This window comes from Carassius carassius, chromosome 48, assembly GCF_963082965.1.
Source record: "Carassius carassius chromosome 48, fCarCar2.1, whole genome shotgun sequence".
Taxonomy (NCBI): Eukaryota; Metazoa; Chordata; class Actinopteri; order Cypriniformes; family Cyprinidae; genus Carassius; species Carassius carassius.
Genome location: NC_081802.1, coordinates 11,071,881 through 11,095,649, shown reverse-complemented (window position 1 = coordinate 11,095,649; position 23,769 = coordinate 11,071,881). Strand labels below are relative to the sequence as shown.

At 35.0% G+C, this 23,769-nt stretch overlaps 1 protein-coding gene across 2 annotated transcripts in view; it reads left to right on the top strand.

Moving 5' to 3' along the window:
- Nucleotides 1–16,829, top strand: part of LOC132131992 (TLE family member 5-like) — a 32,725-nt gene extending 15,896 nt beyond the window's left edge. Inside the window, exons 2-7 of one of the 2 annotated variants that reach the window (XM_059544200.1) lie at nucleotides 6,583–6,671; nucleotides 9,690–9,753; nucleotides 12,579–12,623; nucleotides 14,394–14,456; nucleotides 14,768–14,842; nucleotides 15,691–16,829. In XM_059544200.1, coding sequence (XP_059400183.1) covers nucleotides 6,583–6,671; nucleotides 9,690–9,753; nucleotides 12,579–12,623; nucleotides 14,394–14,456; nucleotides 14,768–14,842; nucleotides 15,691–15,918 — 564 coding nt within the window. In that variant the 3' untranslated portion in view covers nucleotides 15,919–16,829. Of the gene's footprint in view, nucleotides 1–6,582; nucleotides 6,672–9,689; nucleotides 9,754–12,578; nucleotides 12,624–14,393; nucleotides 14,457–14,767; nucleotides 14,843–15,687 lie in introns of both variants that reach the window. The other variant, XM_059544199.1, reaches the window with a different exon arrangement.
- The last annotated feature ends 6,940 nt before the right edge of the window (nucleotides 16,830–23,769 follow it).

Below are 23,769 nucleotides of genomic sequence, written 5' to 3'. Positions count from 1 at the left end.
TAGACCCAGCTTGGCTGTTTATCCTGAAACGTTTTTAATTTGGCATTTACGTTAACGTGCATACATTGCTAACAAGTCTTCACTAGCGATCATGCTTGTGGTTGCCAGATGAAAAGAGCTCTAAGCCCCAAAACAGAGATGGCGGAACAAGTGCTGATGATGATATGAAAACAGCCTATGAGTTTAGCGATCTCTCCACAGCGATATTCTGCTTACATGAAAGTGTCATATAGACAATGTGTGTGTTTTCACAAGCCATTTGTACTGTTTGTGTTACCAAATGGGTCATGATCAAACTTTCACTGAGTTTCAATAATGGATCTGTTGTGTTTGAGGAATAAATGTGCTTTTCCTCCCTTTGACAATAAATTTACATATATTGGAATTGCTGGAATTTATATTAAGAGTTTCTAAAGTTTTTTTTTTTTTTTTTTACCAGTTTTCGTGTTGAAAATGGCATGGCAATGTTAGTTTTCAGTGTGAATTCACGATTTTTGAGCAAATTTACTGTGCGATCTGAGTGGCTTTTTCCCATTTGCAAAATGTAATGTGAATACAGATGACAAAACACTAACCAAAACCAAGAGATTTGTATTATCATAGTTAGGGATGCACCGAAATGAAAATTCTTGGCCGAAACCGAAAACCGAAAAAGAGAAAACCAAGGCCGAAAACCGAAACCGAAACACCGAAAGAAATTATCCCAATTATTAGTACCATTGCATTTATTGCTATGACCGTGTACTAACTTTACTAAAATTAAAACATTGCAATTGCATAAATTAATATTAAAGTTTCAAAGATAATTACAATTACATAAATTATTAAAAAAAACATAAAAATGCATAATTACAAATTATGCAAATATTTATTAAGCACATTGCAACAATGCACAGTATAAAATAAAATTCAAACTAAAATTTAATCCCACTCATCTGTATATTAAATAATAATGTACAGGCCTACTGGCCTGCAGAAAGGTTTTAAAATTAACTGTTCTCTCATAAAAAGTGCATTTAGGTGAAGAGCATTTGAAATTTTTCTCTGTAGTACTAGAAAGTGCATTACTTCTCCAGTAGGCAAGACTGTTATCACTTCTGGGGATGGGGACTTCAGACAGATAACCATCTAGCTGTTGAGCAGTTGAGCTTGTCATCTGCCTGACATTTGAGAAATATTTGAGAGAGTGTATTTAAATAGGGCCAGGGCATAAATAAACATTTTTATCAAATTAAAGCAGAAATCTAGCAAAGAATCTAGCAGAAATATGGCTACAATCTGATATTATGCATGTATATGTATATGTGTGTGTATTATATATGCAGAGACGAGTCTTTTTTTTTTTTGCGCTCTGTTCTCAGTCTCCTGCGCTTGGCGCTTCTCCGTCTCCACGCGGGTTCTCCGCATCCAGCGCGGCCTGGAGCATTTCTCGTGTGCTCTGCCATATTTCCGCGTCCAAGTAATGGTCTTTATAACGCGGATCAAGCACATTCGCGATGAAGTGCGGAGGATCCGAAAAGATCTCAGTGAGACGTGTGCTAACAGACTCTATAAGACTGTACTTTTCTTTGTTTTCACTTCGTGGTCCGTCTCAATCTCTTTGTTAGGAGACGCTTTAGTGCTGCGAATAAAGGAATAAGAATAGAGAGAATGTTCTCTATTAAGACCCACTGGTGTGAAGTGAATGACGCGGGGAGCTCGTGGTCTGCGCTATGCAGGTGCACGTGCAGGTCGCGGTTTCTGTTTGCGTCATCATAACATTTCGGCCGTGTTGTTTCGGTAATAAAAGTGTTTCGGCCGAAAACCGAAAATGCACTTTTTGGCCATTTTCGGCCGAAAATTTTCGGTGGCCGAATATTCGGTGCATCCCTAATCATAGTTGGTTAAATGAAGTCAGTGTATAGTCAGTGGAGGTTGTTTAAAGGACACCTTAAATGTTATTGCATTTCCCTGCTGAATAAAAAAAAGAAAACTAAACTCAGCCTAAGCAGGTTGACAGATTTTAGTTGGTCATCCAGCCTGGTCTGGTCGAAGCTGGTCAGAAGGTTGGTTTTAGAGGGGTTTTGACCACTTCCTTAGCTGGTCAGGCTGGGATACCAGCTGGAACAACCAGCTTGACCAAGCTGAAAGACTAAGTCTAGGCTGGTTTTAGCAGTTTTTTTTTGTTTTTTTAGCTGGATAGAATAATCGTTATTAATAATTGTGATTTTGATTTAATCAAAATAATCGTGATTATAATTTTTAACCGTACAGCCCTAATAGATGGCACATAAAGAATGAAAAGGAAGTTTTCATTCCCACCCCCCACCCCCCCCACCGCATAAAAGCAGGATAAAACTCTTGCTGTCCGTTGACGTGCAATAAATATCGAAAACAAATTCTTTGACATATAGCAACTTTTTTTTTTTTTACAGTAACGCAAATAGTTACTTTCCCTGGTAACGAGTTACTTTTATTATAGAGTAATTCAGTTACTTTTTGGAACAAGTAGTGAGTAACTATAACTAATTACTTTTTTAAAGTAACGTTCCCAACAGTGATTATAGTACAGTACCAGTCAAAAGACTGAACGGACGGCCATATCTCCAATACTTTCCCATTTGTGTGTTCAAACATTTGAGCGGTAATGTATGTATGTGTATATATGTGTATATATATATATATATATATATATATATATATATATATATATATATATATATATATATATATATATATATATATATATATATATATATATATATATATATATATATATATATATATATATATATATTAGGGGTGTAACAGTAGTCACGGTTCGGTTCATTTTCGGTACAGTAAGGGAAAGAAATGCAAATTAAACTGCAGGTTGTTTATTACTAGAAACTTTTTTTAACAATTTGTTTACACTTTTTTTTTTTTAAACACTTTTTCACAAAATATAAAAAAAAAAAAAAAAAAAAAAAAAAAAAAAAAATATATATATATATATATATATATATATATATATATATATATATATATATAATAAAAAAGAATAAGAAATAAAATACTGCTGCAAAGTTCTCCACTAAATAAAATACTGTCTCAAACCAATATCACATAATAAAATATAATTAAAAATATAAATAAATAACTATGATTACAGTGCAGCATTACCAATCCCAGCTTGTAGGCCTGCTCATATTTAAAAAAAATAAATATAACTTTTCACAAGTGTAAAGTGCAGCAACAACAGTTTCAGTTTTTAGACCTGCTCAGATTTCGCTATAGCGTTGGCCCGATCGGAATTAAGAGCAAAGGTCTGTTTAAATGCCGACGGGAGCTGCATTTGAATAACGGTCATTTTTTTCCTAGTTGTAGTGATGTTCACACTCTCGTGATGCCTATTGAAAACTTTAGAATCAGCTGCAGGGGGGATTTGCGCTGAACAAGGAGACTTCCGCTGTACCGAAACGGTCCGGTACGAATACACGTACCGTTACACCCCTAATATATATATATATATATATATATATATATATATATAATATAGAATACAGTATACATAAACAGAATATATACATAAACGGAGATATGTAATGTAGGCAATAACAATGTTAAACAATAAACTCTATTATCCAAAATGAGTCTAACATCCGTGAACAGAACAGTAAATTTTAATTTTATTCATCTTTAATTGAATTAAATTCCTTTTAAACTTTATTCCATTGAAGTTTATTTCACTTCGGAACATACTTTTTTCCAGATTTCCACCAAACTCGGGAGATCCCTTCAGCTGGAGAAGCCCTCTCGAACACCATTCTCCACATGTCGGTAGCCCCCCGGGATCGCTAGATCGGTCAGTGCCGGACCTCGAATTTAACCACCCGTAACTCCCGAACCCCGGGGACTATCGACGCGGGGGGTGGTCTCATTCAAAAGATGACCTCTAGACATACACTACAATTGCGTTCCAGAGGGTTCCTTGAGCTGAAGGGATCCCCGAATTTGGTGCGGATTCTCCGTGCCATTGAAAGTTAAGGAGATATGGCCGTTCAAAGTTTCAATGGTTTTCCATAGCTTTACAGCGTTTCATTCAGGTCGCCAATAGCAAACAATGCTGGACAAACTAAGTATTTACACCATTTCAAGCATTTTATCTGCATTATATCTTATTTAAAAAAAATATCAGCGGGCATATTCGGTAAAACCGATTTATCAGCGACAGGCTCATATCGGCCGATAATATTGGCAAAATGAAATATCGATCGAGTTCTATTGAAATACTATACTATTTGGTCCTACATAAATAAATAAATAAAGAATATCAATATATTAACTGATGGGCCCATATTTAAATGATATACTATTTAATCCTAAATAAATAAATATGAATATTCTTAATATATTAAATGATAGGCCAAAACAAAATAAAATGTATATTTTTTTAATGCTATAATTGAATTTAGGCATCATAGCTTAATTATATACAGTATGAAAGATAGATATTTATTTAGCTATTTATTTTCAAAAGATTACATTAAAGAGTTAATTTACTTATCTTAAAGTGATTTTAAGCAACTGGAAAAATGAATAAATGTAAAACACCATTGGGCACTATTAACTCTAGATTATTCTATAAAAGGTTAACTTTGTAATAAGTATACTTAAAGTTGCTTTGAATACAAAAGTCACTTAAATGTCAAAATACCAAAGTTGATAATCATGACAAAAAAATGACCATAATTCTGCTCACTATTAACTTCTTTAGTACCCATAAGCACGTGTTCATTTACACAGCATGTGCAAATCTGAAATTTTTCAATGACCGTTTTAAAGTGCTCTCTTTGTTTAGGAAACCGCTATCAGTGTTTAGCGTATGCTTAAACATCCTAGGTGACGTTATGTATAACAAGCAGGTCAGCATGGCTGCTGTTGAAAGCAAGTATTGTAAGTATGTAACACCAGTGATCTCCCCAACAACTTTCCCCATCTGCCCCATTCCCTCAGCATTCCCTAAGGAAACCGTATCTCCCGTAGCCACCCAGAGATGTGAGGGCCACTGTTAGCGGAGTCTGAAAAAGATTGACTGTTTGGGCACTAAGTGCTGGCTGTTGACACAAGCCTCTCTTTCATATGCAGCAGAGCACAGAGCGCTCGGGCTAAGTACACAGTTTATGTTAAAGGTTGGTCCACTCGTACTGAGAATTTCATCTGAGTGGCTCGGGATTTTTTCAACGCAAAAATGCAAACACTCAAAAGGAGTCAAGAACGGGTTGGCAATTTGGAAAATAACATGATGAATCAGCTGCTCGATTGTTCATAAGAGATCAGAGCGCCCAATAAAAACAACCAGTCCAGCATGCTGATAGATGACAAGTGTCCGAATTTGTTTCTCTTTTGTTATCTTTGCTTCCTTTTACTGATAGGCCTGGAGGATCAAAAATTAAAACCTAATAAATAGGTCACACAATTGTTATTATTATTATTACTATTATTTCCAACTTCCAAAGATTTAAAAATTCAAATTTTTTAAAATGTCAAATTTTGACTTGTATATAAATATCTGCTTGTAGTATCTGTAAGTTTTGCTAGTATATTTTAGTGTTGTTGTTGTTGTTTTTGTTATTATTATTATTATTATTATTATTATTATTATTATGCTAAAAATGGCGATAGAAAATATGCTATCAAAACAGTATTGACCAGTCATATCCACTGTAAAAAAAAAAAAAAATAATAATCTCTGGAAGCTGGTTAATATAATAATAATAATAATAGTATTAGTAGAAGTAATGGTAGTAGTAGTGATACTAATTATATAAGCTCATTTAAAATATTAATAAAATTGATAATAGTGTCTCATTTACAATAAAAAAATAGTTCCACAAAATATTGGTCTGTACCAAAACTTAAATCATATGTTAACTCGCGCACCGCTGTGACCAAAGGTTCGAGCTCATTTGACTCGTGACTGTGTGAACTCAAGTCAATTCTACTGTCAAAATGACATTTCTACTGTAGCACATTTCTTCACATTTTCAGTAGCCAGAATTTGAAACATTGGCAAAAGCAGAGATCGTCCTGGGGTTTCTTGTTTTCAGCATTACTAGAATTACATTGAAAGCTGGAAGGCCTGCATTCATCAAAATTCGAGTATGACAGTTACTTATTGGGAAAACCACCAACATGTCACCAAGTCTAGGAAAAATCCACCCTGAAAAGCGCGAAACAGTTGCAATAACATCTGCATTTTCCCTACAGGTGTGGCCCCCACACTAGGGAAATAAGCTCACCTGCAAGCAGAATACATGTAATTCAAAAACCTCGGGTGATGTCGCGCTCCAGACATGACAGACGCCTTCTAAATTATGAGTTTTGAATGTTGCAGAGCAGTAAGCCTTCGAGATTTCTTTTGCTGCTTTTTTATTCAGTACACTTGAATTCACTCTTGATTACAAATCTCCCTGTGTTTAGAAAGCCGCATCTGTTTTGGCCGGATTTTTCTGTTCTTGGCATTGAAACCGCAGCTCTGGTCCGTCCCTTGGATGCCCAGCTGATGCTGTGACACGTTTTCTGAATAATGTGATTGACCGCCGTAAATTACTTTTGTTCCAGGCTTCATCGCAGCAGCTGAAGTTCACAACGTCAGACTCATGCGACCGCATCAAGGACGAGTTCCAGTTCCTTCAAGCACAATACCACAGGTACACACACACACACACTTTCAGTACCTTAAAGCAATAGTTCACTTAAAAATTACTGTCTGGCATCATTGATTCACTCTTGTGTATATTTGGCTTAAATAAATATTAATTCCCGTTTTTGTACTTGGACTTTATTTCAATTATTGGAAATTTTTGTTGTAGTTTTATTTAAGAATAAAACCCTTTTCTGTGGAACACAAAACGAGATGTTTTGAAGAATGTGCTGGTTGCTGTTTTATAATGGAGGACTGAAGCTTTCAAGATTGAAACATAGCGATGTCTAGTCCGTGAATTAATCATTATTTTGAGTCAGAATTGGTTCATAGAATCGGCTGATTTGGTTGTCTGAATTAAAATGTTTTTTTTTTCACAAATCTGACTAATTCAGTTCAGTTGAATTCACTCAATTATCCGGTCGAAGCAGTTGGAATAGCTATGTATTCATGGCCCATAATTCATGAGTCGTCTTGTTTTTTTCATTAATAGAGCCAGTTCTTAAGAGTAATTTGTTCTGGAATCTGATTAAAATAGAAAAGAACAACCAGCACATTACGAGTCTGCAAGTAATGATTCAGTGAGTGAGTCAGATGTCTGTTATAGCGAGGTCATTCTGTGAAGGAATTGCCATATGGATTCTGACCCATGTCTTTCATTTTGATACTTGAAAAGAACTGGTTTATAAGGTTCTTGATTCTAACTATAGTAGAAAAGAGCAACCAGCACATTATGAGTTGGAAAGTAATGACTCGTGATTCAGTGAGTGAGTCGGATGATAATTTGGTAACTACTGATTCAGTTAATTCTGTGAAGGAATCACCAGATTGACTCTGACCATTAACTCATGAGTCTTTTATTGCGCGATTCATTAAAAGAACCAGTTCATAAAAGTAATTTGTTCTTGAATCTGGTAAAAAAAAAAAAAGAGCAACCAGAAATTACAGGTAATAAAGTAATAACTCGTGATCTAGTAAATCAAATGTAAATTTAGTAACTGCTCTGATTCAGTGAGTACATTTTGTGAAAAAATCATCAGACTGATTCAGTCCCATAACTTGTGTCGTCTTGTGCAGTCCATTAAAAGAACCAGTTCGTAAGAGTCATTTGCTCTTGAATCAGACTTCACTAGAAAAGAGCGACCACCACATTATCAAAATTTCTCATTTTGTGTTCCACAGGAGCAAGCAAGCAAGCCATATAAGTTTAGAACCACATTTATTTTTGAACCGTTTCTTCAAGGCAGTCCTCTACAAAGCACTGTGACTAAACTCACTATTAGCAGGCATATTTTGTTTAACGCTTCTAACAAGCTTCCCCAATGCCTTTATTCCCTTGCCGATTAACATGGAGCGGCTACTGTGATCTGATCCATCTGATGCTTTGACTAGACGAGACGGAAGACTCTTTTAAAGACACAAAGACGCTGCTACTGTCCCGTCTTTAAGGCAACTTGTCTTTCCCTCCCTATTCCCATGACAACGAGAAAACCCTCATTTAACCCTGATTCACAGAAGAATAGGCCCTATGGTTTTCTATGTGTATTCAGAGCATGGATTCGCCGCCATTGACTTCACTTGAGATTCAAAAGACAAGGACTTTTTTTGGTGCTGCTTTCAGCCTTTTAAAGGAAATGTACTGCAGGCGCTCCCCAGAGCCTCGCCCGAGCTGTCGTTCCCTGCTACAAATGCACAAATAGATCAGGGAATACATAAATCAAAATAAGGATGACAGCAGGAGCGATTTGGAGGCGGAAAGAGGCGGCAATAAAACTCCATCAATGTGTCATTTTTTTGCCGTCTCTTTTTTCCGGCGAGAGCATCTTTGGAAGCTTCAGGAGGTCTCAGCCAATCAGTGGCTGGCATGGCCAATCACAGGTAGCCTGGCAGCAGGGAGGATGGTCACCATGGCAACCCCCAATATATGTTACACAGTCATAACAGCCCAGATTTTTTGGGATAAGTGGAAGCAGCAGACTGGGGAGGTATGAAGAGACAGAATGCTTTTCACATGGAGACAAAACAAAAACCTCTAGTATGTCGTGGCACTTTTTTTATTTTTATTTTTTATCTATAGATCAGTTATGGTTTCTTGGCTTGTTTTCACCCTTACATTTTCTCATGCAACACTCTTTTCCACATGGAACTTCTAATTGGATTTCCCAACATGCTGAAAATTTTAAATCAAGTTTTGGTTTCCTTTGGGAACAAAAGCAGTAATGAGTCTTGAAAGGCTAGATTAGCTGCGGTGCTCAAATGGGACATTCTGGTTCGATTCCATTCGGCATTGTATGAAAATCCAGTACTGACACTTTCTCTTAAATATAATATATGTTATGTATAAATAACATTTTATATCTATACATTATATATATAAAGAAATTAAGCCAAACATCTGTTAAATTTTATCCATGAATTGATCACACAAATATTTGACTGATTTAATGTTGTCTAATCATTTCTTTCTCCAGTTAATTAAAGTGTTTCCTATCTATCTATTTATTTATTTATGTATTTTTACAAATTAGCGAAGTTTTTTTTTTTTTTTTTAATGTGGCTGATTTGGGGTTCTGATTTGGGTTAAAAAAAAAAGCCTAACTAAAAAAAAAAAAAAAAATATATATATATATATATATATATATATCAGGGATGGAAATTAACTTTTTTGTCGCTGGTGGATTTCAAAATCTACCAGCCACTCAATGTTTTTACCAGCCACTTTCTTGTTTTTAACCGACAATGTGTAACTGCGTGTGATGCTCAAAAATGTACAAAACTCCTGATAAGATAATAATAATAATAATACGATTCCTACTAATAAAAACTATAAAAACACACTAAGGATTACTAAGGATTTATTTTATTATTTATTTTATTTATTTATTTAGTTTATTAACATTAAATTCTTCTCTCTATTTATAGACTCCAGTACCAATAGAATGTAAAGAAGCCCAAAATCTTAAAAATATCTGGTGTCTTCATTTTTTTTTTCTTCCATTGACCAGTCTTTCTTTTCTCTCTCCAGTCTGAAGCTCGAATGCGACAAGCTGGCCAGTGAGAAGTCAGAAATGCAACGTCATTATATCATGGTAAGTCTGCACAGAACGTGCTCTCCTCCAGTGGGACGTGCCTTAGGCTAGATGTGCCGGAACATATTCACATCCGCCAGAAACTAACCTAGCCCTTACCTGTCTGATTCCATTGTGTCTTATCCTCTGTCTGCCTCTGCACTGTCTTTTCTGCTGCTCTATTACCATTCTGTACCTCCTGTCCACCCGGAGGCGTCATGCATCTGAATTTATTTTTTTTTTTTTAAAGGGGACATCAGTGGCATAGCTGGGCTCACTTGGTATTCTAGGCAACTTTACTAAAGAAAGTTATATTACGTTTTCTTTATTTACTTGTTTAATTATTTACTTATTTCAAATCTGATGGTTCTTTATAATATTACTTTTTATTATTATAGTATATTTACTTATTTACAAACAACTTTGTAGTTTGTGTGTTTGTGTGTGTGTGTGTCTATATATATATATATATATATATATATATATATACACACACACACAATATATATATATATATATATGTATGTATATATATATATACATATGTATATATATACATATATATATATGTATGTGTTTTTTCAGTTAAGTGATTCTTGCAGTTTTACATTATTACATTATATTATATGATTTAGTTTTTATTTATTTACAAATGGCAGTTGTTATTATATATTATTTCTCAGTTTAGAGTTCTTATGTGACAGCTCTTAGTCTTATTATGTTCTTTATGATATGGTTGTTTATTATGTTATATTTATTTGATTAATTACAAAAAACATTAGCTCTTAGAAATTATATATATATATATATATATATTAGGGGTGTAACGGTAAGCAAAAATCATGGTTCGGTACGTACCTCGGTACAGTAAGGGAAAGAAATGCAAACATTAAACTGCAGGTTGTTTATTACTATAAACTTTTTTTTAACAACGTGTTTACAATTTGTATTTTTTTAAATACTTTTTAATAAAATATATAAAATAAAAAAATAAAAAAGAAATAAAATACTGCTGCAAAGTTCTCCACTAAATAAAATACTCTGTCTCAAACCAATATCATATAATAAAATATGAAAAATATAAATAAATAACCATGATTACAGTGCAGCATTACCAATCCCAGCTTGTAGGCCTGCTCACATTTAAAATATATATATATAACTTTGCCAAAGTGTGAAGTGCAGCATCAACAGTTTCAGTTTTTAGACCTGCTCAGATTTCGTTATAGCGTTGGCCCGATCGGAATTAAGAGCAAAGGTCTGTTTAAATGCAGACGGGAGCTGCATTTGAATTACGGTCATTTTTTTCCTAGTTGTAGTGATGTTCACACTCTCGTGATGCCTATTGAAAACCTTAGGCCGGTGACACACTGGCATATTGCACCTGTCAAACATAGTCTATTTTGCCGTCAATACTGTTGACAGTGTCCTTTATCAGTAGGCTTTATATTTATGCTCAACATGAAGTATATATATTGTTGTCGTGAAGACAAGATCCTGGTCTGTCGGCGGTCTCCTTCTATGTCACCTACAGTAGCAGCAGTGCGCCAGCGCCGCGTCAGGCACGATTCTGGTGTGTAAAGACACAGAAAACGCAAAGCAGCCATCACGCAACTGACAAACAGCAAAAACGGCAGACTAATATCCGCCACTTAATATGTTCGTTTGGAAACACGAAAATGTATATGTTCCGCAAACAAAATATTGCATTCAGTGCACACGTGCACCGTACCGAAAGCCCTGTACCGAAACGGTCCGGTACGAATACACGTACCGTTACACCCCTAATATATATATATATATGTATATATATGTGTATATATATATATTTATTTATTTTTCACAAATGGCTTAGTTGTAATTGTGTATGTTTTCAATATGTGATGATTTTTCTATATATATATTTTTTGTTTTATTTATTTACAAATAAAAACCTTTTTTTTTTTTATATGCATTTGTTTATATGTATATCTAGTGGTTAATTTTTTTCAACTTTGATTATTGTTATATTATGTTTTTTATATTATGTTATATATTTGTAATTATTTATTTATTATCAGGTCTTATATTTGGCAGTTCTCACAGTCTTATATTATTTTATATTGTTATATTATATTTTTATATTATCATTTATTTTTAATGCAAGTACATTTTTTTAAAGAAGCTGGCATCAAATTCTATTTTTCTCAAATAATCTTTCAGTTTAAATTCATCTCCATCTTGTATGATCTGACTTAATCTACTCCCTGGTCCTCCACCCCCATCCCTTCCTTTTCTACCTTGTCTGCCGTTCTTTCTTTTGTCCATATACTCTGCTCTCTCTTCTCCTCCATCCCCCCGGTGATATTCCCTCCCCTCTGCTCTAACCGTGTTGTCTCCGGCTCGAGCCTCATGTTGCCGTCTGATATTCTGCCTCTAATTGATCCGTCGAGCGGCTTAATCTCATTTAATCTGTGCGGCGTTGCTCTCACGCACATCAGCCAGAGCTCCCTCCCTCCCTCTAATAGCCTATCGGGTTCCCCCTCTCTGTCCGCACCCGCTGGAAGATGGGGAGGGTAGGCGTCTGCTTTGCGTGGGTGGTAATTGCTTTAGGGACCTACTGCTGCTTGGCAAAGCCGACCCTGATCTAACTCTGGCTCCATCACTGATGCTCCCTGGTCTTGTTCAGCGGCCGAGCGTGTGTTGCACTGCTCGTAGACGTGTTGATGATGAGTGAGGCTAACACTTCAGCACGTACTACGCACCAGTACGCCGCACATGTTACGCTGAGGTCCTAGATGTTCAGTTCTGTGTATTAAAGCTGTAATACAGCACGTTTATGTCTGACTTGCTTTATTTCTTTGCAGTACTATGAGATGTCCTATGGGCTGAACATCGAAATGCACAAGCAGGTGAGTTTGTCTAATATGATGAATAACGCACATCCCTGAGAGTTAGTTTACATGCTCAGATTTTTTTATCTTCATCACTTTTGCTTCACGTTTTTGAATGCTGGTGCTTTAGTCTGTGCACAAAAGTGTCAGTGGGGTATCAAAATATGCCTTAACAATTTATGAAAATTGGTTTATTCATGGCCAGCTTTGTGACTACACTTTCTAGGGCATGGTAGCTGGGATATATTTTTAATGAATATGGGACACATTTGATGGACAGCTAAATTAAATGTAAAAGAAAATTTCAGTCCATAGGAAGTAACTTTTTTGACTTTTTGTGCCTGACCTGCTATTACATTTTGTGATTTATTTTTTGTAAAGGTTATATATATATATATATATATATATATATATATATATATTTCTCAAAATTATTTACAAAACAAATTATTTCAAATATAATTTAAGATTTTCTTCTGAAAAAATAAATAAATCTGTTTCCACACAAAAAAAAGGATGTTTTCAACATTGATAATAAAAAGAAACGCTTCTGCTGCAAATCATGCCAATGATTTCTGAAGGATCATATGACACTGAAGACTGGAGTAATGATGCAGAAAATGTTAAATTCAAAACAGTTAATTTAAATTGTGATCATATATTTTTTATAAATATATAAATAAAGATATCTGAATGATGCAGTGAGTGAAATTGCTTCATTTTCCACAAAATAAGAAATGCAGCAATGAGTGTGGCTCTTCAGAACCTTGTAATGTCTATAGAATCATCTGTATGTGGACGACACTTAGTTAGACTGACTGACTGCATGTGGAAATCTAGGCACGCACCATTGCCACTGCTCCAGTCTCACGAGCACAATTCATCAGTCCCTGCCCCTTTATGTGGCACAGGTGAAATATGTTTTTAAAAAGTCAGCCAGCACAGAAGAGTGTGTGCAAGACAGAAATACAGGGCATGAATGCAAAGAATAAAGCATGCCAGTGTTTGGTATGCAGTCATTTTTCTCTCTCTCTCTCTGTCTCTCTCTCTCTCTCTCTCTCTGAAGTGTCAACATGGCAGGCTTTTGAAACAGGGTTATTGTTGCCTCTCTCTTTGTCCCACTGCATGTTTTTTTTACAGTTTTTCTCTTTCACGCTCTCAAAGGCATTTTCAGTATTCAGAAATTTCACGTTTTCCTGATAAGAGCTTTCCATTCATAATATCTTTGTCCTTTTTTTTGTAGCTAAATATGTATTTTACACACATACAGTAATTTGCAAAAGTCTTAGGCCACTAGTATTTTCACCAAAAAAATAAAATGGTTTTAAGGCAATTATTTCTATCTTTTGCTGTAGTGTGTCAGTAGTAAATATAAGTGTCTTAAGTGTCAGTTTTTAATAAATAAATAAGCTTTCCATTGAAGTATAGTTTATTAGGATCAGACAATATTTAGCATAGATCTGAGGGTGCAAAAAAATAATCACCTTTGAAGTTGTCCAAATGAATTCTTAGCAATGTAATCACTAATCTAAAATCAAGTTTTGATATATTTACAGTATAAAATTTACTAAGTATCTTCATGGAACATGATCTTTACTAAACATTCGAATTATTTGATTATATATCATTATTATTATTGGATTTTTTGTATTTGTAGTCAATTATGTACTCTGACAAGAAGGACTGTTTATATTTTTGCATCTGAGCTACTGTAGGGATTTGTGACGACTTTAAAAGGGAAGAATTTGCTGAACAGAAGTGTGTGTGCGTGTGTGTTTCTCCCTGCAGGCAGAGATCGTGAAGAGATTAAATGGGATCTGTGGTCAAGTCTTGCCTTACCTGTCTCAAGAGGTACAGAGAGATAGCAGCGTTACCTCAACATGTCGTTTATAGCATTATGCCTTTCTTAAAGGCTCACAGTTAGTTTGATTTGTCATCTTATTCATGATATTGCATATTTATGCATATATAACTGATTTGAACAGATTATATTGTAAAATCTTTACATCCCTATAAAATCTATACAGCCTAAGGGCTCGGTGCACTGTTTTGGAGGGCAGGTATTTATAGTGTAAATGCATGATTATGTTCACAATGATTAGTGTGAATGTTGGAACATGTTGTACAAGATGTGATGTGATTTTTGTGTGTGTCTATTTCAGCACCAACAGCAGGTTCTGGGGGCGATAGAGAGAGCCAAACAGGTCACCCCACCAGAGATGAACTCCATAATACGGGTAAACAAACTGTGTGTGTGTGTGTGTGTGTGTGTGGCTCATGTGGGCCCAAATGCAGGTTTGTACAGTAGGTTTTGTTTATGGAAATGCATATTAATTAATGGCAGTCTAATTATGTTTAACGAAAGGCACTATTAACGATTTTATTGTGTGTTGCTGTAGGGATTGTTTAATAGTCATGTTTGCATTTATATGGCTTTGAATTTGTTAATTCTGTCTCTTATAAATTTAAGTTTTAATTCTAGCATGCTTTATTGGCATGACAACTATACATTCATATTTTGAAAATATCTGCAGCTTTTGCTTCGTACAAGTGAAAATAACGCAACAAACAATACAAAGTAGAAAAACCGTGCAAATTTATTAATACTACAAATATAAATTCTAAAATAAATTAACTAATAAAAATTGATTCAGCAACCTTTAGAATAGAAAGATCAAAGGAACAGCATTTATTTGAAACATCTTTTTGTAACACATAAATGTCTTTACTGTCATCTTTGTTCAGTTTCTGCATTAGGGCTGTCACTTTTTATTCGATATTCGAATATGCATTCGAACATGACGTGAAATATCCGTAATCGAACTATAAATAAAATATCCGGTTTTTAAAAATGCCATATTTATTATTAAAAAAAAAAACTTAATTGAGCCCCACATTTTTGAATGGTAATGTGTATATATAGATTTGATTCATTAATTTAGAATTTGCTAATTTATGGCTTTATTTGTGGTTCATCCAGTAATACTTTAGAGTTGTAACTATATTTTACAGTAATGTTTTATAGTGAAGTAAAAATTAGCTAAGAAATGACGTAGGTAACAACACTGTGTGTGTTCTGTAGCAGCAGCTCCAGGCTCACCAGCTCTCTCAGCTGCAGGGGCTGGCGTTGCCCATGACCCCTCTTCCTCTCGGCCTCAGCCAACCGGCCGGCCTCCCCGCTGTCACCTCCAGCTCTGGCCTCTTCTCCCTCTCCAGCATCCTGGCCTCTCAGGCCCAGCTGGCCAAGGAGGATAAGAGCACACGTGAGACCTCCGACAGCCACCGCGAGGAAGACGGAGACAAGTCCGACTAGTCACCCGCCAAACCTGCTCCTTCATCCAATCATAATCCAGAGCTCCATGTAGAGCAGAGGCACTTGTTTCCCATTTTCTTTTTCTTTGTTTTCCACTTTCCTTCCATCTTTCTACCTTCCCTCTAAATTGCTACTGTGTTCACATGCCTAATGTCATTCGTTCTGGTTTATTCCACCAGCTCTCTGTATGTATTTATACCAATCCACCTTTTTATTGTGTTACGGAAGCTTGATTTTGATTTTATTTACACTATTTCTTGCCTGCGTATATGTATATATCTATATATATATATATTGTATATTTCTTACGATCGTTGTGGAAATGGTCTACAAAATGGTGCGACAGTTAATGGACCATCGACCCTTTAGTAATAATTCCTCAGTTTTTTTGTTTTTTTTTGTTTTTTGTTTTCTGCTCACTCTCTTCCTTTTAAAATCTTTCACCTTTTAAAGCCACAATCTACAATAACGGAGTCAAAAGCACTTTGGCCCCAGGCAGTAATTCTGAGACTAAAAGCAACTTTGAATCTAAAAACGTAACCGTGGCATAATCCATTTAGAGTTTAAAGGATTGGTGTTATGTTCGAAGTCATGGCTGTTGCATCTTTCCTACCTTAAAGGGACAGTTCAAGTTAAAATGAGGATTTGTTTAATTTTTGTCTTTCCAAACGTGTTTGACTTGTATTCGTCTGTGGAACACAAAAGGAGCTATTTTGAAGAAGGTTTGTGCTGTTCCTTTCCGTACAATAAAAGTGAATGGTGACCACAGGCAGCAAGCAAAATTTATAGTAAATAACTTACATTTCTCACAAAAACTTCTTCTGAACACTTGGAATATAGCACGAGTCATATGGACCAGTTTAGTTTAACTTAAAAAAAAAAAAGATATTCAAAAACTAGTCCATATGATTCATGTATTATATTCCAAATGTTCTGAAGCCATTTGTGTGAGAAATTTCAGTCATTAAAGTCAAAAATTAAAGTCATTTCACTTTAAATTTTGCTTGATAGCTGTGCTCACCATTCAATGTAACTGTATGGAATAAAAGAGAGGACGTTGGAGGTCAAGGTTTTGTAAATGATCTTCATGTCAGTCCAAACCTGTTTGACGGTTTCTTCTGTGGAAACAAAAGGAGATGTTTTGAAGAATGTTTGCGCTGCTCATTTCCATACAATAAAAGTAAATGGGGACCAAAGCAGTCAAGAACAAAAATCATTAGAAAAGTATCACAAAACTAATCCATATGACTCGTGTACTATATTCCAGGTGTTTTGAAGCTTTTTGAGTGAGAAACTTAGGAAATTAAAGATATTATCTTCTGGAAATTTTGCTTCATAGCTGAGGTCACAATTCGCTTTCATTTTAATGTCTCCTCTAGTGTTTCACCTAGTCAGTGATGCAGGTTTGGAAGGACACAAGGGTGAGTAAATGGTGACAGAATTTCCATTTTAGGTGTGAACTTACCCTTTAAACTGCTTGATGAACTATTTTGAAATGAAGAAAGAACATTTGTACTACGCCCTTCAACGTACTGTATATCAATCTACCCATTTGCCTGATTTCTAATGTGCTTGGAAGCTGTTGTGCTGTCTTAGACAGATAATATCAGATGAATCCCTTGAGATGCTAGCTAACCTGCTCACCAAGTGAAAAGGAGTGCTGTTTAAAATATATTTTCAGTCTTTTTTTATAGTAGTGTTGATCGTCTACATGGTGAGAGTCTTGTTTTTCTTAGAAGGCAAGTTGTGAGAATAAGAAATAGGGAGCTCCTTCTTTAAACATTTTTATTCACTGTTTTGATAGCACTACAGGAACAGGAAGTATGTGAAATCATAAGTATGATTTATAACAAGCCCTCCCAAAAAAAAAAAAAAAAAAAAATTCTTCTAGCACTGTATGTTACCTTAAGTTGTCTTAAGGCAAAGGCTAAGTTTTGCAGTTTTGTTTATTCAGTCTCCCAGTGTCATGTTGTATTATGTAGTATGTAATTCTACCAAGAGGGGGCAGTAAGTCCATAGCAAGTCCACACTAACACCCTCAGGGTCATATTAGTTTGGAGTTGGTCTATTTTAAGTGTCCTATGTTGATTTTTGCAAACCTATTATATAAAATATGCTTCTTTTGACCTGCCCAAAAATAAATAATTGGTCTAACATTTATTCAGTCCCGAGTAAGCATCAAGTAGTCATAGATTATGTCACATTTTATGCCAAAGTACACATCACACTTTATCTACTCTGTTTTCTTATTTGGTCCAGTCCGGAAATGCAAACCAGTCTCTTAACACCTTTTTTTTCCCTTCTAGGTCTATGCTTTTTTACTGTGGTTGTATGGATGCTTTTGATTTGGTTTGTCCAAATGTTGCAGTTATGGACACCTTCTATAACATAAATAGTTAAACCATATCAGATTCAGGAGTGAAGCTGGTTCCTTGTACCTCGTCTTAATGGGACAGTGCTCTGTTTTCCAGTTAAAAGTTAAACAGTGCCAACATAAGAAAAAATTTAAATGAAAGGCCACCTGATGATATCGTAGTGCTTTCAAAACAAATCTTCTCATGCTTTTTTTTTTTTTTTTTTTTGTGGGAAATGTTTTTGCTTTTATTCTGCTAGTGTATTTATGAAAGAAGTGCCAGGATTTATCCTTGTGGCTTGCTACATATGCTCAAATCTATCTATTGACACTTTTTTCGTTAAAGTAAGGACAAAAATTTAGCGGTTACTGCATAACTGTTAAGAGTTCAGGATCAGATCTAGCCAAATGCAAAGTGTTTTGTTATAAAGATGGGCCGCAGGTGTACTGTATGTGTACGTTATACATAGACCTACAGCTTTATGTGCAAATGGATGCTTTTGTGTCAGTCTGGAATGATATGTCTGTGTTTTAGAGGACTCTTTACTCATGAGGCCCTTTAGAACAGGTTGTCGCCCCATCCCTTCTTTCTTAAACCTATGACAGCCATCTCCTCCCAGAATTCGTTGCTTGCCTTTTGCCATTTGTTTAAAGCATTGTAAGCATTCTGTGCTATAAAAGTATTTTTGTTTGTTTTTCAACTCCTAATTTTATGTGTATTGTACAACGTACAGTGCAAAAATAATTGTGTTATAAAATAGCTTCATTCCATATCAAAACAACTACATAAACATTTACTATACATAAATTGAAATTTCTGCAGTAAGGAAATGCTTCTGGTGCCTTACAAATAAAATCAATCAAATCAATGTAGAACATGTCAATGTTTTTGTTGCTGCTGTTGTTGTTTGTATGCTTATGGGAAATAACATCGCATATATATATATATATATATATATATATATATATATATATATATATAGAATATTAAGAGGTGTATTATTAGAAAAACAATTTGTTTATTGTTTTGTTTGTTTGGTTATGCTTAAAATAAACAAAATGACGTTCCCCATTTCAGAACAGCATATTCAACAAACTTAGCAAGGTATTCTTCACCTTTCATGTTTCATAGTTTTATATCTTAATTGCACCATAAATAAGGAATTAAATGGCAGTAGAGTCATTATAGCACAGTTCAGAATCATTGAGAGATAAACACTCCACAGTGGCTAACCAGATATTTCACTGAGCGCTGGAGGTGCTCAACCTGATTTGGTTTCGTAAACTGCCGTCTCAGTCGTATCTAAATGTGACAGTGTGATCGGTGAGTTATTTCCTGCCTCTCTCTGGTACACACTCTCACACGCTCCCTCATGATTGTGGTTTTTGAATGACAGTCTGCCCATGTCTGTGTGTTTGCTGTTGCTGCTGGTAAGCCACAAAGCGCCTGGCATCTCTCTCTCTCTCTTTAGCTTTCTTTCTGTCTCAAACTCTCACAGGATTTCTCTGGATCTGAGCCCAGCGCTTAAATAAATATGAAAGTGCCCTATTTTCTGTCAGAAGGCTCTCAGAAAGGCAGGGTTTTGTTTATTCAGCTTCACTTTCTCGCATTTAGCATAGTGTTTAAATACTTAAAAGCTGTTGTGATCAATTTACAGAGCGGAATGAGATCAAGCCAGCTTTAAAGATTCAAATGGATCACAATATCAAATAGTTGCAAGCATAGGGGTGAATTTCACAAAGACTGGTTACATCTCCAGGTTACATTTACCCCAAAATCAAAGAACAATCAAACAAGAAAAGTTATTTTAAAAATCTTTAATATATATAAACATTCATTAATGTATTAATCACTATAGGAACACTTTAGATTAGGGAACGCATTCATTATTAACTATTATTAACATGCATGTTATAGCATATTGGTTGTTTATTAGTACTTATAAAACGCATATTACTGCTTTATTCTGCTTGATCATATTTTAGATCCCTTAATCCTCATACCTAAACTTAACAACTACCTTACTATTAAATAGAAGCTTAGAGGGAAAACTCTGTTAAAAGTGAATATAGTGGCCTCCATTTATTCATTTATTTGAAATAAACATTCTGGATACCGTAATGTGATGATAATATTTTTTAAAAATTAAAATGCAATTATGTATTTTTACTGATTATTCTCAGTAGGTTCTCATTACTGTAAAATTTTTATTTCACTAAGGTATGATTTTTTAATTATTAAATTAAATCAACATAAATTAAAGGCCACTATGGTGTATAAATATAATTTAAATATTATATAATAAAATGATTTATAATTGCATTATGTATATATTTATTATGTTTATTAATTTAGTGTCATTGGGATAGTATTATAGTTTTTAGTAATGTATTGAATCAGTACTTTTTGTGTTTGTGTGTGACATTTTTTAATAGTTTGTTTTTAAATATGCATCTGTTGTTTTTATTACCGTAATTTTTATTTCAGTTATAGTAGTACATTATTTTTTTTATATCAGTTTACTTTTATTTTATTTAAAGTAAAATGTTTTTCATGGTTTTAATTTTAGTTTCAGTTGTAGTTTTAGTTATGATACCCATGATATCTGTCAATGGCACAGTGTTAACAGACCTAAAAATGTTACATTTTTCACCTTTTTTTTTTTTTTTTTGAGTAAAATCTAAAAATCCTTATTTCTTACATTATTAATTTCTTGTAATTTGGGGTGACATGTTTCATGACATTCATCTGTATAGTGACTGACTTCACATTTTCTGCTGATGTAGACCAGTTTTCTGTGTCAAGTGTGAAAAGAGAGATTATTAAAAGAGGACAGGCTGTGGATTAATCATGATCGACTCTCTCTCTTCCCGTCCTCTCTCTCTTTCTGTATGTCTTACTGCTTGATAATGGAGACACATTCTGCTCTCTGCTGTTCTGGTTTATTAATGTGGCATGTCAATGCTTCTCTCTCTTGTTCTGTCTTTCTTTATCAGTTTCATTCTCTTTGTTCTATTCCTTTAGGCTTACACCAGACTCAACATCACGTTGTTCTTTTTTCCCCTCTATCTTTTTTTTCATCCCTTCATTTTTCCAGGCAGTGGCCAGAGCACTCATCTTAATCTTCATTTTTCTTTTTTTATCCTCTTGTCCTGTGATATCTCTCAGTGCTTGCAGAATTGAACCATGGGAGAGAAGGACTGTCAGACTGTAATCTGTCTCTTTTCTCATCCATCCACTCCTTTTCTCATTCTACCTCTCCTGTAAATAGAAAGCACTACTTGGCCAACAGCTCTGAGATTTGAGAGCATTTATTTCAGAAAAAAAATCCTCTAAACAATAGAATCAGGCTGTAGAGCAGTGAGACCTTAAAATATACTGGTCTGGAATCAAATGAATTCCTGGTTGCACACATCTTTCCCATAATGCATTAGAAAGGTAACCGCTATTTTAGGCTTGGTTTTGCTAAGATGCCTATTTAGATGTACACAGTCATTTTTCATGTAGAAATGTTTCAAGGTAAGGCATAATATAATAATATACTTTGAATTTTGAATTCAATACTTTGAATATAATAATATACTTTCGAATCTCATCCTGAATATGTTTAGTTAGTTAGTTGGGCTACTTTTATGTCCTTATAGGAATTTGATTCTACTTATCAGGATGGATGGATGGATAGATTTGGTTGGTCAGTTGGTAGATAACTACTTTTATGTAATTTACAAGCTTTACCGCACCTTTTCTTAGATAGGTGGTTGGCTAGTTAGTCTTTTGGGGAATTTACTACCACTCGCCCTGAATAGATAGTAGTTAATTAGTTTTAGTTAATTAGACTACATTTATGTGCTTTACTGATACTGGATAGATGAATACATTTTGGTTGGTTAATTGGTTAGTTACTTAGTTGGTACATAGTTAACTATGGACTACTTTTATGATACTTATCCATCTTTTAGGGAATTTACTACCTCTCGTCCTGGATGGATAGAAGTTAGTTAATTAGACTGTATACTTTTATATCCTTTACTGATACTTATCCTGTATGAATAGATTTTGGTTGGCTGGTTGGTTAGTTAGTTAGTTGGTAGTTAACTTAATTTACTAAATTTTACAAGCTTTACTGCCTCTTGTCCTAGATAGTTAGTCAGTTAGTACTTTTATGATGATTTGTCATTTTATGAGCTTTACTGCTTCTTGAATTGGATAGATGTTAGTTAGTTAGTTGATAGTTAACTAGATTAATATTTTTATGTCAGTTAGGAGTTTTACTGCACCTTGTCCTAGATGTATTTGTTAGTTGGCTAATCAGTTGGACTACTTTTATCATACTTTTATGGGCTTTACGGCTTCTTGTCCTGAATAGGTGGTTAGTTGTGCTGCTTTTTATGATACAATGTATCTAACTAACTATCTCTTCAGGACAAGAAGCAGTAAAGCACATAAAAGGACGTAAAAGCTCCCTTTAGGAGCTTGACTGACTCTTTGTTCTGGATGGTTATATGTTAGTTAGTTGGCTAATTTGTTAGTTGAATGACTTTTGTTACTTTTTATGTTCTTTTAGGAGCTTGATTGCCGCACCTCCTGGGTAAATGGACAGATGTTTGTTAGTAAGTCGCCAATCGCTACTGTTAGAAAGTAAGTTAAAAAGATTCCTCAGCTTTCTCACCTTAGTCACTATCTGTCTTAGGTCGGAATGTGTTGATGGAGGAGAATCTGTTATTCCTGGAGAGAACTTTCATCTGAAATTCTCATTCTTTATTCATTCGTTTACCGCCTCCTCCATCCATCAGGCGTCTGAAGTAGGAGAACACCTCGGGCTACCAGCACATAACTGCCCTTTTGCCCTTCTTCCTCAGCCATCCGCTGTCAATCTATCCATCCTTTCCTCTCCTTATCTGTCATTCTTTCCCATATTGTTCTTTCCCTCTGCCTCTATCTGTCTTTGCTTCAACTTTTCAACTCTCTCACCTCTCCTCTCTGTTCCTGTTGTTACATCCTTTCTGTCACTCATCCCCTTCTTCCCTAACTTTCTCTGAATTACAATTTAAAAGCCATTCTCAATTCTGGATGGCACACGAACCTAGTATACACCATCCCCTGCAACCGCAGGATTAGTGAAAATAATGTGATAAATTAACTTTTACTTTGTCAATGTACAACTTGTGTGGGGTGTAATGATGGTGGGAGGGGCTTAAAGGGCTGAATGAGTCCCTAGTGGACACTTCACCCATCTCTCCATCCAAACGGTTTCCCTTGAGGCTGTACTCTTGGCTGCCGCCAAACAGCAGTGGCTGGTTTGAATGGCATGTGGTCAATGTGTGGTCTGTTTACGCTGCTGGAACAGTTGTGTCATAGTCACAGGCGGCCTGGAGTGGTAATGTGTAGTGTGTGAAGACACATTGCTTGGCCAAGTTGCAGGAATCTGCTCATGAGCCAGTTCTGTACACTTTACATAAAACTTCTGTTCTCATGTTAATATATATACGCCATCTAC